Below are 16,964 nucleotides of genomic sequence, written 5' to 3' on the forward strand. Positions count from 1 at the left end.
GACTTAAAAATTGAACACATCATGATCGAGTTCATCCCGAACGCTAAACCTAAGCAATCCGTTTTAATTTTAAACGTTTACAGCTCACCAGCCGACAGAAAAGAGACGTTTCATGCTCTTTTCCGCAAAGCGTGTAAAATTGCAGGTGATCGAACACTCATCATAGCAGGGGACTTTAACGCACATCATCAAGATTGGGGCTATATCAAGGATACCGCGAAAGGCAAAGCCCTCGCAGCACAGATCATAGCTTGTGGTCTCACACTGGTCACAGATCCACGATACCCAACCAGAATAGGCAATTCGGTCAGAGGGGATACCACACCAGAATTGACCATGGTTAGGAATGCAGAGGAACTCATATGGACTAACTTACAAGAGAATCTAAATAGTGATCACTACATTACCGGCCTCGCGATAAGATTCTCGTCGCCACCGCTCAGAAAATTTCACGTCACAGATTCGGACCTTTTTAGAGCTATGGGAAAGCAAGACGAGAATAAATACAACTCGTTAAACGAATTAATCCCTCGCCTCAAAGAAGACGTTGCTGCTTCCACTAAGGAAGTGAAGACAGAAAGAGAAATAGAGCGCATGGACAGTCGATTAGCCCACCTTCTGGGGGCTAAAAACGCGCTGCAGGCTCAATGAAAAACGCAGACACTAAACCGACGCCTACGCAAAAAAATTGCTGAACTCAATAGGCAGATAGATAAGCATAGTGAAACGCTAGCTCGACAGCAATGGGACGAAGTATGCAATGCCGTCGACGGGCAAATGAGGAGTGGTGCGAAGTGGAACCTGCTCAAACATCTACTGGGAGATAAACAATCTAAATCCAATCAGCAGCTTACAATTGACAGACTTATCCACAAGTTAAAGAACTCTGGTCTGACAGAGACACAAATTATCGATGAGCTCGCCTCGAAATATCTTTGCACAGAACCCGCCTCACACAATGACTACCCTCCTGCTTTGCCAGAGAACGGAACAGACCCTCTTAGTTCCCCCTTCACGTGCGCAGAGGTACGAGAGGTTCTATATGAACTCAACGGCAGATCAGCTCCGGGTCCCAATGGGATCAGTAACAAACTCTTGAAGAATTTACCTGACGAGGATATCGAGCTTTTAACGAATAAAATCAACAAGGTGTGGGAAACTGGCGAGGTTCCAATAGAGTGACGCGACGCGACCGTCATCCTCATTCCGAAGCCGGGGAAACCCCTGGAGCTTGGCTCGCTCCGGCCGATATCTCTCACTTCATGTGTAGGGAAGGTCGCCGAGCACGTTATCCTCAAGCGGGCCACTAAATTTGATGATGAAAGGAATCTCTTCCCATTTAATCTAATTGGATTCAGGCCGTCCATGTCAACGCAGGATGTAACGTTGCTTTTAAAACACAAGATCATAGGCAGGGTCTCCAGAGACACCAGAGCTGTTCTGGCACTTGACCTGGAAAAGGCCTTCGACAAGGTCAAACACTCTCACATACTTCATTCCATTAAAGAAGCGGGTCTAGGAGAACATTTTTACAACTACATCAGCTCATTTCTTGAGCTCAGAAAAGCCACCATTCGCCTAAGATCTCTCGGCTCGAAGACGTTTGACCTTGGACCCAGAGGCACTCCACAAGGGGCTGTGCTATCCCCATTTTTATTTAACTTATCGCTGAGGGCACTTTCGCACAGTCTGGCCAAGATTGAAAGTCTCAGTCAGGCCTTCTACGCTGATGACATCACCGTCTGGTGCGAGGGAGGTAGTGATGAGCAAATTGAAGAGCGATTACTAACAGCGATCAGGGTTGTCGAAGATTTTCTTCACAAAGCAGGACTCTGCTTGTCAGCTAATAAATCTGATCTGCTCCTTTACCGGCCAACAATCGGTGCAAAGAAAGAAGTTTCCCCAATATCTTGATCACCACAACAAACTGCTCTATTATTCTGATCGTAAAAAAGTTAGAATCCTCGGTATGTTCCTGGAGGAGGATTGCAGTAACACATACACGTTAGAACGCATCGCAGCCAAAGCCAATTCCATGACAAAATTAATCACGAGGGTGGCCAACAAACGAGGGGGGTTATCCGAGGAGAACCTTCGTAGACTCTTTCACGCCTTCGTAATGAACCATATCCTCGACATATCCCTGGCCCACAAGTGGAGCAGGAGGGATGAAGCCCAATTAGAATCAATAATTCGCAAGAACATAAAAAACGGCACTGGGTCTCCCACAGAGCACCAGTACAGAAAATCTATTGGCGCTAGGTGTCTACAACACCTTCAGCGAAATAGTAGAGGCACAACAGGTCGCCCAAGTTGCAAGACTGGCTTCCACGGAGGCTGGCAGACAGTTACTAGCGCATATCGGTATACGGTCTCATTGCCAGACAGAGGGAGTGCGCGCTCCCTATCAAAGTCAGGGAAATGTATACAGTTTCTCAGGTACCTAGAAACATGCACCCCCCCCCCCAACACAACTGCGGCAGACGCAAAGCAAGGGCCAGAGCCCTTCTTCAAACAGCGGCTACGATTGAGGACAATGTCGCCTTCGTTGACGCAGTGCAATACGCAGTTTTCAATCACTTTGTTTCAGCAGCTACGTCGTTACGGGGAGAGCTGCTGACATCACTTACGCTTAAAAATTTGGACGCCGACAAATCCGAACAGGTGGCAGTGGCCATCGCCATGGCCACAACGAACCGTTCTACTACTTACACGGACTCGCGAGCCGCCACTAGAGCACTCATGAAAGGCTCGGTGTACAAAGAAGCTGCGCGCGTTCTCTCTGCTGCATCTTGGACAGGCAAAAAGCATATAATTTGGTTCCCTGGTCATGTGGGCAGTGATGCTCACGAAACCATCCGAAACGCCAACGAACTTGCACACTCCCAGGCGCGAGGTCTCACACACCGCGCCGGAAGTGGGCACTTGAAGGCTGAGGGAGCGAAGTGGCAAAGGAACCCTCCTCTCACTTTCAACGAGGTCTGTAAGCACTATCAGCTAGTGCGTAGGAAGCTTCCGCTTCCACACCCACATCTAAACAGACCACAGGCAATCACCCTGCGAATGTTACAAACAAACACGTATCCATGTCCGTTTATTTGGTCAAAATTCGTAGACGCAATAGACCCCCGTCCCGCGTTGTGGTCGTCCGAGGTGCACCTTCTAGCACATGCTGTGGCAGTGTCACGACTTGCACGGGGGCTCAGGGTCTCCCTCCACTGAGAAAGACTGGCTCCAGCTTATCACCAGCTCCGCAAAGGACCAGCAGCTAAGGGCTGTCCAGAGAGCCCACGAAGTCACCGAGAGCTTTAACCTCCCGGTGCCATCGTGGGCGGGGCCCCCAGACGGTACCCCCTGACGGGGGTATTCTCGTGTTCTCAGGACCAAATAAAGTTCTTTGACTGACTGACTGCTGGCGACGCATTTGCCCAAGGCGTCTTCAACAAGCCGTATCCTTAGTTGAGGCGCATGCTAGCGAATGTGGACTCCAATGTGCTTCAAACACATCAGAGGAAACCTTTGAATCAGCCATGGTTCTCTTGTTTTGTCTCAGGGTGCTTGCGCGAAAAAAATATTAAGACAAGTAGAGATGATGCGTGTTCAGGGGAACCAAAATATAAGTAAACAACACACACGTCTGTGTCTTGGCTTCGCATCACAGCTACAGAATCTCCGTATTCTGGGCCAGTTTGTTCCTCAGACATTGTCGCCCGACTCCCATATTACAAAAGTACAGAGAGATGACAAACAGGTAGGCCTCATAATCTACCCTGTTTCGAGGAAGCGGGGTAGGCAGAGATGCACTTCGGCTCCGAAATGCCTTGCATAGTGCCCAATCACCTACGCTGTTCCACACCTTCACACAAAGGTACAAGAGGACATAAGAACACGAAGCCATTATCCACAAGACAACTAAGCTAGCTCTAGCTATTCCAGTGGCTGTCTCCAACGCCGAACTAAGTGCTTTGGGCATGCTCAACTCCTGTCTGGAGTTGCGGGAGACTCACCTCATGATTCCACAATCGTGGCTCATGCAGCCGACCCCCAGAGGCCACCTTCTCTGCCGCTTACGCATACAACACGCTTGCACTCAAGAGAAGGTGCAGCGTATTCGAAAACCGTGGCGCCTATGCTCCGAGTGTCTCCACTACTTAGTAACATGAAGACGCAGGCTCAGCGGTGGAGAAGAAGATCGTGGGCTGGGACGCTGGAAAGACAACACAATACTCGACCTCGTGTGCACTACGCAGACACAGCAGGACCGTCGACCAAGTACTTTCACATGGCCGCCACGGTTCACCAGGAAAATCGCGTCAACGTTCTCTTCATGTGAGCACAAATTTTAAGTAGGGCAGGGGAAGTAGCGATAGCATTACCATCCGCGGATACCGGTTCGGGAATTGTAATAAAAACTCACAAAATATGTGCTTACTGCTTGGCAGGGAAAATAGCTCTCGCAGTCGGCCGCAATCTAAAAGGGCCTACCACTCGTCCAGCCCCAAAACGTGAATTTAGGTTCCGGGCCATGAGGGCTTACAAGATGATAAAGCTACTGATGTGGCTATCCGGGTGCTTAGCCAGCAGGCTTCCCAAATGAGCTACTACCTGAAAATCACCCACGTTCTTGCACACTAGCTAAAGCACTATCTGGTGAAAGTACAAAAAAAACTGCCCAAAGAAAAGCATCCCGGAGTGATATACAGCATTCCTTGCACCGGACGCCAGAACTTTACGTGGGCGCAACCAAAATTTTCGAGCAGAGATTGAAACAATATCGCTACGAATTCAAGAAAACGAATGCCGAAAACATAAAAACTACTGGCCACGAAATCGATTGGGACAACATCAGCAGCACTGAAAAAGAGAATAATTTGTCTTTGCGTCTTTATCTTGAAACATTGATAATAAAAACAACATAGCACACCTTCAACCGCAACCAATGAATATTGCCTCCCCTGTATGCGCGACACTTGCGACACCTGCTGAAACGTTCTTAGCACGTCACATTTTTTACCCTCACTTTGAACAAGACTTTCGTGTGGAACCCAAAACGCCTTGTCTCTGTTTTAAAGTGCTTCTATTGTGGTCAGAATTTAGTCTTTTTTTGCAAATGCCTCCTCCCGACAAAACCGGATTCCGTCAAATTCTTGACTTCAAAAAAGACTTTCGCATGCTCTTCTATCTATGGCAGTTTATCTTTGCCTTCATTGGCATGTTTCAATGAAGTGCCTCTCTGTAATGTATGGTGTGACTGAGGTATGTCTCACGTTCTTCATTTTTAACTTTATTTTTCAAGAAAAGAAACTAGTGGTGTACATGAGAATTGTTGTTGACCCTGCTGCAAAGAATACGGGCTTTCGTAAATATTATCTCCCGCACAGTCATTGCGATGAGTGATAGGATGCGAATCATCCAAGTCGTATTACTTCTCGTTGCGCTCCAAATATCAATCATTGAGGCTTGAGACCCCTTGATTCACATGAAGCTTTTCACAGGTGAGAGTAATCGTATCGACCCCCCCCCCCCCCAACTGAACAAAATAACATCAAAATTCACTTTAAGAACACTAGAGTGGAAAGTGCTTTCGGCAGTTCTCGTGGTACATCACGAACTGACTAGGTTTAGTGGCATTGGTAAGCGAGGCCTAGTTGCCGTATACAGAAGCCACTTTTTTTTAAAGCTTGTAGCTCATTCCATTCATACGCTAGTACCGCCGTAAATCACGTGTAGTAGCTGAAGTTTTAGTGGCATCAGACAGAGGACATAAACCCTTCTTCACGTTACGATAAAGTATCTGATTATATCATGAGTGAACGATGTGTACGAATGTCCTCATTTCTATGTATTGAAGCATGAAGAAAACTATTTAGTTTCAGCACTCAGAGTTCTGGAAAGGCCCACTCTAAAGAGCCTTGCGAAACTAACGAGTCATGAGATAAAATAATTGCGGCTGGCTACTCGCTTCGTAAAGCTTCAATAATTATTCACACTTCAAAGTACACTCATGGTGTGACCACTTACGACTGGCTTTCAGGAAGAAACATTAGGGCAGACTGATGTTCACACCAACAAATACGACAGACAAAGCAGGTCTGCTTGTACAGACGCTCAACTTGTCATAGCCCCGCAATGTAAGCTGATGGCCTCTTCCGGTGCACGCGATTGATACAAAGACTTGCCCCTACAGCAGCACAATTAAAGATTTCAGCATCAAGAAAGTGAGCCAGAGCAGTTGCTCTACAACCAATTCACTCACTTGCGACCAGTTGCAAGCAGTCTCTTTGCGACTTAGTCGCAAGACCGATGGTAGCCTCTAGTGTGTACGACTTCCAATCCAACACGGGAATCAAAGACCATTCAATGTTGGCTCGTGAGCCACTAAAGTCGGCTGCACTAAACTCACCTTTAGCACCGCGAGGGCTCCTGCGAAAATGGCGGGCTGCGTGAACTCCCTGTAGAGGTCCAGGAAGCCAAAGTTCGACACGCTCTGGCTCCAAATGGCGTCAATGGTTTTCATAAATCCATGCTCCTTGTAATCCTCGAAGAGTCCATTTCTGCAGAAAGATTTAAAAATGGAGACGAGTAGGAGGACACATGATGAGCTCTTGAGTATACACACACACAATCAGTGCACGCAACAGCTTGAAATATCGAGCCAGAATGTCGATGCCATTCGCTTTTACCGCAGTGCGCGACTGCCTCTAGTCCGATTTCACACGTTGCGTGAAGCGTGCCTTTTATCGCCAAGTGCTTCCATTCATGCATAAGTTAAATACTTTTATCAAGGTGTGAATTTTGGAAGGATCATCAAACAGGAAAAATACCCGACAGTGTAGGCGTCATCGGCGTCAATACAAGTGATGATGGCAACAATCAACTTTCAAACAAAAATCACCACGTAATCTTTTGACGTTATGCGCCACAGGGCGCCGAAACTCATGTCGTCATCATGACGTCATTATTAACATCGCTTATTGTGACTACACACAATGACCGCATAGCATGACATAAGCGCATGACCAAATGTGGGTCTGTTCAATCACGAATTGACTGCACTAAATTGAGGGACACTTTATAAATTGCCAACTGTGTTCAACAAAAGCCTGTAGGCGTTCGACAGACAATGCCATGTCTTTTTGCTATGAATAGGTATCTTTTGCCCCTAGATAAATGCATCGTACCCAAATGTGCTTCAGCTTTCTGGCACATTGAATTAGTCGTAAGATTTCACTCACTCGGGCGAAAATGATAAGCCGGACTTGGTCCTCTTGTACCTTCTCGCGTGAAGGACAATGACCTGGGGATCGGACTCCATCTCGTTGATGCCCTCGAGAAGATTGCTCCTGGAGTTTTTATACAGGGAGTCGTAGAAAAGGAAGTCGCACATGCCGTCGTAGGGCAGGTAGCCCTGATTTTTGCGCACCGGCTTACTCACAGTGCAGATGTACGAATAGGAAGGCATGGGCTCGGCCACTGTCGGAAATAACCAGTTATCACGTTAGCCAGAACACATGAAAGCAGGCACGCGGTTTCCTATAAATAAACAAGACGGAACTTTGGCGCTGGTGTCTACGGGAGCTGCAACGCGCCGCACCCCAGTAAGCATGGGAAGGATGAGTAGTGCACGAATTTGTCTAATCGTCGTGGTATTGGAACGCAGGAGAAAGACATTCAAGTGTACCTCCTGCATTCCGATACACTGCATAGCGTTAGTTCAGATTAGGCCTTGGCAAGCGTACTCTGTGAATCAAGCTTGTATGCTTTTTTCTTTCATCAAATCAGCCGTGAAGATCTAATAGAAGCAATTTTTTGAATGAATGCATTCAGAGAGTGCTACGCTTAATCGCTTCGCAATGCCCTCCAACAGAAGGCTGTGTGCGGCAGGTGTGACGTCATGCCATGCCACCCACTCCAGACAGGCGTCGACGCTGCGCTCGCTCGAGACCATGCGCCTGCTGGACTATTCATTGTGGTGCAGTTCACTGCTGCTTACATATGAACTGTCGTATATCGTAGCTGCATTCATCAACTGAAAGGGCACGCTGCTGAACACATGCATTACGGCTTAATTGAAAGGAATAATAAGAGTTTTCAGCTTGTACGTATACTTCTTTACGGTACCGCGTTACGGGATACCGGAAGAGATCCGCGCTTGCGCTGGCCTTTTATGAAGTGCTGACTTTTAAAGACAATAGTCTTTCCGGGGGACCTTTGACGGGAAAATTTTGGTGTGTCCGTCTGTCCGTCCGTTCGTCTGTCTGTCTGTCTGTCTGTCTGTCTGTCTGTCTGTCTGTCTGTCTGCACACTTGTCTGTTTGTCCACCCTTAACGATACCTCAAACGGCATCAAACGGCCAACCCCATCCGCAGTGCCCACCGATATTGCTCAAGCTTCAGCGTTCATAGTTTTGCGATTGTCAATTAAAAAGGAATTATTGAGCATATCTGGGGCGCCATAACAACACGTTGATGCCTGCTTTTATACTAGAAGAGGCATACACAAGTCACTCTATAAGGACTGTAGCGTTTATCATTCTGCGCTGACAGTGCAACGCGATGCTCAAAAAGGTGTTTCCAACACTTTTTTTTTATGGAACGTAAGCTACTTGCCGTAAAAGCTACGTTTACGGACCTATCTCGTAAATACATCTTCGTTCATGGTTACGTGCGATATGCACTTTGCGGAGACTCCAGCCGCCGAGTTAAAGTAAGCCGAATTGCGAGTCCGAATTGCGTTCACCTGGTTACAGCTGGCTTACTAAACCTAGAGTGACCTAGAATACCGAAGCCGTAAATTCATGAGAGTCTTGAAACGCCTAAAGCGCCTGATACACTGGATAGGTTAAGCCATCTAGTGAGGCTAGAATGGACGCAGGCAAGCACAGAATTGTTATTAAAGAAATATCGTACGTTCTGGTTCTTTTGCAAATGCCTGGCAGCTGCTTGATAGAGAACGAGTTGCCCTTTAAATGAATATTTTTCTCAAAAACTGGGCAAGCTCGCACCAGGTCGCCACAGTGATAATTATAATTTGTTCAAATAATAAACACTAAAAGCAGTTATCGTTACGAATACGTGGTTTTCGCAAACGTAATGGTGTATGGTTATAAAGCGCGTATTGTTTACGCATGGGCAGTTGGAACATTTCTTAAGCATGCATTCCGCCAACTCTGAAAATGCCACCCGGTATTTCAGCAGCACGGTGGTGTCAAAACGTCAACGTACCAGCAAAAAGTGACCAACAAAAGAGCAGCATTACGTGAGACGCACACACGCAAAGGCCCTCTTGACCCCAATTGCCTGGTTAAGAAACTGGCTCATGAATTTTTTTGCAGTGAATAATTGCTGTTACAATTACTGGGCGTGCGTTCTCGTTTTTAATTCAAGTACACTGTAACAACAAGAATACTTCACCAAAGCGCTCCTATGCATCAAATGCAAAGAAGCGCTTTGTACATAAATAAAGCACTTTAATGAAACTAATACTCATTCGTTTAGCAGTTGGTGAAAAATTGGGCATGTGGTTCATGAGACGGCCAATTTACCTGTAACTGGCCCGGTAGGGAGCGGATTCACGGGAGTTGTCAGCGTCGTCTGGCCACCTAGAAGCAAAAAAATAAAACACAGATGGAAATGTTAGCAAGACGAAGCTGGTGTGCTGCCTTAAAAATTAAAAAAAAAACTCTTCATGATATTGTGAAGTCACTCGAAAAATATTTATTTTCGACTCCATGCATTTCCTTGCCCGGTTGTAAACAAGTCTCACCCATTTTCCTTATCTAGTACGAATTGCCATGACGACGAACCTGTTTGGTCCTGACTTATAGCGTGTAGTCCACCAGTTTTATCAAGATCCGGTACAAGTTATTCTGCTTTTGTTGCTAAGTTGCTCTTGTAAAGCTCTAGTAACGTCCTCTAGTAATGAGACGGCCAATTTACCTGTAACGGGCCCGGTAGGGAGCGGATTCACGGGAGTTGTCAGCGTCGTCTGGCCGCCTAGAAGCAAAAAAATAAAACACAGATGGAAATGTTAGCAAGACAAAGCTGGTGTGCTGCCTAAAAATAAAAAAAAAACTCATGATATTCTGAAGGCACTCGACAAATAATTATTCTCAACTCCATGCATTCCCTAGCCCGGTTGTAAACAAGTCTCACCCATTTTCCTTATCTAGTACGAATTGCCATGACGACGAACCTGTTTGGTCCTGACTTATAGCGTGTAGTCCACCAGTTTTATCAAGATCCGGTACAAGTTATTTTGCTTTTGTTGCTAAGTTGCTCTTGTAAAGCTCTAGTAACGTCCTGTAGTAATGAGACGGCCAATTTACCTGTAACGGGCCCGGTAGGGAGCGGATTCACGGGAGTTGTCAGCGTCGTCTGGCCGCCTAGAAGCAAGAAAATAAAACACAGATGGAAATGTTAGCAAGACAAAACTGGTGTGCTGCCTTAAAAATAAAAAAAAAAACTCTTGATATTCTGAAGGCACTCGACAAATATTTATTCTCAACTCCATGCATTCCCTAGCCCGGTTGTAAACAAGTCTCACCCATTTTCCTTATCTAGTACGAATTGCCATGACGACCAACCTGTTTGGTCCTGACTTATAGCGTGTAGTCCACCAGTTTTATCAAGATCCGGTACAAGTTATTCTGCTTTTGTTGCTAAGTTGCTCTTGTAAAGCTCTAGTAACGTCCTCTAGTAATGAGACGGCCAATTTACCTGTAACGGGCCCGGTAGGGAGCGGATTCACGGGAGTTGTCAGCGTCGTCTGGCCGCCTAGAAGCAAAAAAATAAAACACAGATGGAAATGTTAGCAAGACAAAGCTGGTGTGCTGCCTAAAAATAAAAAAAAACTCATGATATTCTGAAGGCACTCGACAAATATTTATTCTCAACTCCATGCATTCCCTAGCCCGCTTGTAAACAAGTCTCACCCATTTTCCTTATCTAGTACGAATTGCCATGACGACGAACCTGTTTGGTACTGACTTATAGCGTGTAGTCCACCAGTTTTATCAAGATCAGGTACAAGTTATTCTGCTTTTGTTGCTAAGTTGCTCTTGTAAAGCTCTAGTAACGTCCAATCTATTTTAGAGTACCTAGTGATAATCAACTTGTTCACTTACTTTTAACTCATATACACAGTCGAAACCACGTTAACAATAACCACGCTCCACAATAACTTCATTGGTATAATTTGTACCTACTTAAAACAGGTTGCACGAAAGGATGCAAATCAGGGAATGGCAGGCTGTTGTGAAAAAACTGTATTTTATGGGGTATGCTCACAGACACTAGTGATAATAAGAATGACAAAGCTGCCATTTTCTTCAGATACGTTGAAAATACAGACACTTTCGTTGAACCATGTGTACCCCATACAGCCAATGGATGACAACGTTTAGAATTTTCAGTGCCTAAACACTTCCCAGTTTTAACGTCCTACTCAAAAGGTATGTCTAAAAATGTATGAACAGAACCCACTACCACCCCCGCACCAAAGTCGATTTTAAAAGTTAGCTTTGGCGCAATGCCTTACAGCTATGCAGTGAAGATGTTGAAATATCAGCTACCGCTACTACTTAACATATCCGAAAAACATAAGTAACACTTCCGCGTACTCAATTCGCATGTGTATGATGAGAAAATGTACCTGTGAATCTCTCTCTCCCCCTTCATTTTGAACGAGTGCATCTCTGTATACTGTACCAGTGCCTTTTCTCGTATACCAGTGCCTTTTCTCTGTATACTGTACCAGTGCCTTTTCTCTTTATTGTGTACATTTTTCAGTTCCACTAGCTCGCTTATGTTGTTGCAATGAAGATAACTGTTATGTGCCCGTTTTTGCCTTTGTACGTCACGATTGTACGCCACTCTGTACGCCACGTTTGCCAAGCCCGGGGGTACGGACCCTGTCAAGCCTCATCTATGGCTTTTTGTCCGTACCCACCAAGCTCCACTGAATGTCTTTGAAGCTGAAATAAATCATGATTGATTGATTGATTGATTGATTGAACCATAGTCAAAATCTGAAGGAGTGCTGGGGCACGTTTTGGGTCTGGGCGGGGCTTCAGCGGCTCTAATTTCCTGTTCTCTTCACTATTTCAAGCCTTTCACGTTCTATTACCTTTTTACATGGGGGCGCCGTAACCATAGTTCATTGTAGTAAACGGTGGTGCGACCTGTGGGTATTGCTGTAAGCGGGTTATCTCACCATCAAAAACATACAAAACTTTATAATGCGGCAGCTTCTAATTGTTATAGCCGGTGCATCAGCAAAACGGTACCGTTATAAGTGGGCTCTATATGCACTCACTCGTGGGAGGTCTCCACACTTCCGGGAAGAAGCACTAGTGGAAAGTTGCCTCAATATTTTTTATCTGGTTTCTTAACAGAAACTAACCTGATGTGATGACCGGGGGTGGCGTCGTAGTCGTTGTACTTGGTGACGCACTTGGCGTCGGAGCCAGTGTTCTCGGGGACGCACTTGGCGTCGGAGCCAGTGTTCTCGGGGATGCACTTGGCGGTGGTCGAAGGGTAGACGTACTGGTTATGCGGGGTATTGTTATTACTTCGACTGTGGGCATGCCTGTGATATTTCCAATCATAATGACGGGGGCTTCAGTTGACGAAGCCGATCCTGCAACACTACCACCAGCTCGTCCTCCCCCATTTCCAGCGCTTCCTCCCAGATCATCTCCGTCGTCGTCGTCAGTGTCGCCTGACGAAAGATGCACAAGTGGAGAGAAGCCATAAATCGAGGCACGCATGGCCAGGGAAGCAAACGCCACGTTTTCAAATACGCTTTTGATATTTTCGGCATCAGACGCAGCATAGTTACTCACCGCAATGCACGCGAAAAAAAAGAAAACACAACTAAGTGCATGACACAAGCGTTGTCTAACTGAATGTTCATTGGGAAAATGTTGCATAATTAAATAGGCCCAAAGGAAGGCACTAAAAATCTTTCTCGGCATCAGTGAGACCAATTGATGGCTGGATCAAGCACCTGAATTTTGTTTATATTATTTCAAGCGTGTGATTTCGAGCGTGTGCTTGTCCCTGAGCATTATCAATTCGCTGCTTTACTGTAGTAGAAGTATGACAAGTAGTGAAAGCAGCGTTACAAAACGAATGCCTCAACACAACTGTGAGTAGATTACTACATGCGGCGCTTTGTAATCGTCAAAAGGGTTTATGCACCTTTATTGTCGAAGGAAGCAACGCAAGAGTAACTTGAGGAGTAAGATTATACTTAAAGGGACATTCTTGATTTTAGTGAGGTTTGCCGAAGGGTAGACCCATCAACCGTATTGAGTACTGGTACATCCTCCTGTGCAAGGGACTCCCTATATTCAAGGTAAAGAGGGTGAACATCCTTATTTACGCAAACATAGAAGGTCTTCTGCAATGACATTGAGGTACTCTATAAGTCGATGAAATGGTAACATAGGTGATCTTAAAGTTAGATCGGAGATGTCAACTAAACAAGGACAAGGTTACTTTAGAACGTGAGCCAACGCATTAAGGGCAAAGTTATCAGTTTTTTGACGTACAAAAGCTATTCAATGTTAACATTCAGCAAGATATGTGCCTAGGGCTCTGATTAAGGAAATACAGCAATAAATAGGAGAGGTGGGCGCGTCAACATATTTGAAATCTGAACAAAAATGACAAAAATTTGTTAAGTAAAATGTGAGTGGGGCCGCAATGTATACGCACTTGTAACGGAGGAAACGCAAAAAGGTGTGCCATCTACATTATATGCTCTTTCTTCAACTGTAGCATAGGTATTCACAAAAGGTCACCAGAGCCATCCGTGCAACAACCAATAACCACTCTAGCATCTCTTTATTACGACTCCAGGACAGTGTTGCGGAGTTACCACTCCGGAGTCATTTCCGATTAACGCGACCTCAGAAAGGAATCGGTTTAGAATGGGGACAACGTTTGCAGGAATGAAATAAGAATAGAATTAGGTGCCTTTCGCACGGTATAGAATGGGAATGAAATTGCACCGTTTTCTTAAAAATTGAGCCGGTTTTATTCTACGCGCTGGTTTTCAAGCTTCAAACGTTAGGAATTCAGAGCATGAAATTTAACAATGAAGCGGTATTTTTGAAAATAACTTGGCTGACTGCAAGCGGTACCTATATAAACAGCGCGCCTCCACTACAATTTTTCCCCATGTGTTGATTCATGGTTTGTGTTCGCGTAAACGCGAATCTGTGCCGTTGGTATCCACCGTGTGTAACTACGGAGGTGGCATAGGCGCCCTAGCAGGTTCCTTGATAATATAAATCGGCGAACGAAAAGAAAGGTGCACTCCTAATACAATCGAAACCATGATTCCCTTTATCTCAAGATACACTGACTACGGCATAGCTATGTTCTTACACCAAGTGAACCGTAGGCGCGTTCAGCTTTGGACCAAACAACGGAAGTCAATGGGATAGATGCATTCGGCAACACTAGTGACAGAGTGAAGTTATCGCGAAAAACGTTGAGACCTTGCGTGGAGCAGTGCAGCAACGTAACGCACAACTGTTCTCGGCTTTCGCAGAGGCCTGCTATACACATGAGCAGTTGCCTTCATCAACCTCTGCCTTGCAGGAGAAGTTCTTCAACTTGTTTGATTGGTTTGGGGGTTTTAACGTCCCGAAACCACAATACTATTATGAGAGACGCCGTAGTGGAAGGCTCCGGAAATTTCTACCACCTGAGGTTCTTTAACGCGCACCCAAATCTGAGCACACGGGCCTACAGCATTTCCGCCTCCATTGGAAATGCAGCAGCTGCAGCAGGGATTCGATCCCACGACCTGCGTGTCCGCTGCAGCTTTCTTCCGAAGCTACACATGCTGCAGCTGGCGTATCATTTATTTTATTCGGCACCTAAAGAGTGAGCATGAATGTGAGCACACGCAACGAAAGAAAAGGCTGGCAAGCCGGCAGACGATAACGTCTGCTTTAACATCTAGGTACTTACTTTTGTAGCAAAGCCTTGTTGAGCACTACTTTTGTGATCATAAAAAGACACTCTGTCGTCATCTCAGCATTAACACAATTAAGCTTTTATATGATATTCGTCCAAACTTGCTCACTATGCAAATACTTCAGGTGTAAATGAAGAAGTGACTTGGTTTACATGCGGGGTTCGACATCCCAAAGCCACCATAATATTGTGAGAGACGCAATAGTGGAGGGCTCCGGTAATTTTGACCACCTGGGGTTCTTTACCGTGCACCCAAATCTGAGCAAACGGACCTACAGCATTTTCCACCTCCATCGAAGTGCAGCCGCCAAAGCCAGGGATTCGATCCAGTGACCTGCTTGTCAGCAGCCGAGTGCCTTAGCCACTAGACAACCCCGGCAGGGCATAGCGGGAGAAGTGTTCCTATATTAGAATTAAAAGATTTTTTGTATCGCACGAAATTTTTAACGAGGCCACTAACATTCTATACCTTGGTAGCGTGTGTTGCGTACTTTCGCAGTTCTTGATTAATCTGATGACATTAGTTTTAAGGGGCGTTCATCAATGACTAGATGAAACAATCAATATGCCTTTCTTACGTTGAAGATCTAAAGGAATGAAATTTCATTGTCCGGTCAATCCCGGAGTGGGAATGAGCTGTTTTTTTTAAATGCAAAAATTTGATATAAATAGAATAGCAGCAAGAACTAATTCCTCGGAATTAAATTGAACTGGAATGAAGGCGCCCATTCACCAACAGGGCTCCGTATACAGAGCGCAATGGAAACAGCGGGCCATGCTGTTATCGTTTCTTTGCATTCCCTCCCGTACTTGTGGGCTAGTGGGTTGATTAATGAGGAGTATGGTAGCGCACACCGGAGAAAATGACGAATACTGATAGAAAAGACTCCCCCACTTGGGCTGTCTTTTTTTTTTGACGTGTCTCACAGAGCACTATGAGACACCCGTGTACACCGCACCTTCCCGCTTCAAAGCCAGCAGCCGAGTGGCGACACCACCCCTCTCTCACTCAATCTCGAGGATAATGACAATAATGATGATGGTGATGAAGATGATGATAATGACGTTGATTATGATGATGCTGCTGCTGCTGATTATGGTGATGATGATGACGATGGTGATGATGATGACGACGATGATGACGACGATGATGATGATGATGATGACGATGATGATGATTTGTGGCTTTGCGCTTTGTAATGGGTGAACAAGTATATGTTGTGTTCCAGCTTGCCGGACGCCTGACAACACGGGCAGGCAGTCATCGTCTGCTAATATATGCTACTTTCTCCGTTTCCGGCTCCCCGTGGACTGGGCGACCAACACCACTCGGACCATGCTGCGCGCAAGTGCCTTCGTTTTCGTCCTGACAACTTGGCAGCTCGAAGAAACGGGACGAAGCGAGAAGGAATTCAATTAATCGTAGACTGAAACTTTGGTCTATTTGTAGCGTAAATATATAGCCGAAAAGAAGCGTGGGAGAGAGGTTTACGCGGAGAAGGTTCTACCGACATCAAGTATTTTCAAGAAACACAGTCTCACATTCTAAAACTGATACGGCGGGTTACATGACAACACCTTACATGTGTTGACGCTTCCACTCGTTTTTTTTGCTGTTTAAAGTTTTGTCGCAATTGAACTCAAGTTTTAGTATGCGCTTGTTTGTGTTCATTTTTGATTTGTCTCGTTTGTTTGCGCTGTCAAGTTGTCTTGATGAATATATACCAATGAACCCCCTCCTAAATCTCCTCCATTGCTTTTGAGTGATGAAACTCTGTATTGCTTGTTTACGTACACCTGTTGTTCCGGCTACCGTGGACACAACAGTTTTAATGTGCCGGCTTTCACACGATGTGCACTACCATTGGACGTTAGGGATGTCTTGAACAACAGCTTTCGATAAAATTCAGAGTGAAACTTTTCCTTGAGCTTGCATGAAAATAGGGAGTTGATGGAAATGTAGCCATCAAT

General features: G+C 45.6%; 1 protein-coding gene across 1 annotated transcript in view; it reads right to left on the reverse strand.

Moving 5' to 3' along the window:
- LOC119187311 (uncharacterized) overlaps positions 1-16,964 on the reverse strand; it is a 293,285-nt gene that overhangs the window by 264,356 nt on the left and 11,965 nt on the right. The window contains exons 3-7 of the mRNA XM_075870274.1: positions 12,403-12,720; positions 10,719-10,775; positions 10,250-10,384; positions 9,939-9,995; positions 9,545-9,601 (exon numbers count right to left, since the gene is read on the reverse strand). Of these exons, the coding sequence (XP_075726389.1) occupies positions 9,545-9,601; positions 9,939-9,995; positions 10,250-10,384; positions 10,719-10,775; positions 12,403-12,720 (624 nt within the window). The remainder of the gene's footprint in view (positions 1-9,544; positions 9,602-9,938; positions 9,996-10,249; positions 10,385-10,718; positions 10,776-12,402; positions 12,721-16,964) is intronic.

The sequence above is a fragment of the Rhipicephalus microplus genome, chromosome 8 (genome assembly GCF_043290135.1).
Source record: "Rhipicephalus microplus isolate Deutch F79 chromosome 8, USDA_Rmic, whole genome shotgun sequence".
NCBI lineage: Eukaryota > Metazoa > Arthropoda > Arachnida > Ixodida > Ixodidae > Rhipicephalus > Rhipicephalus microplus.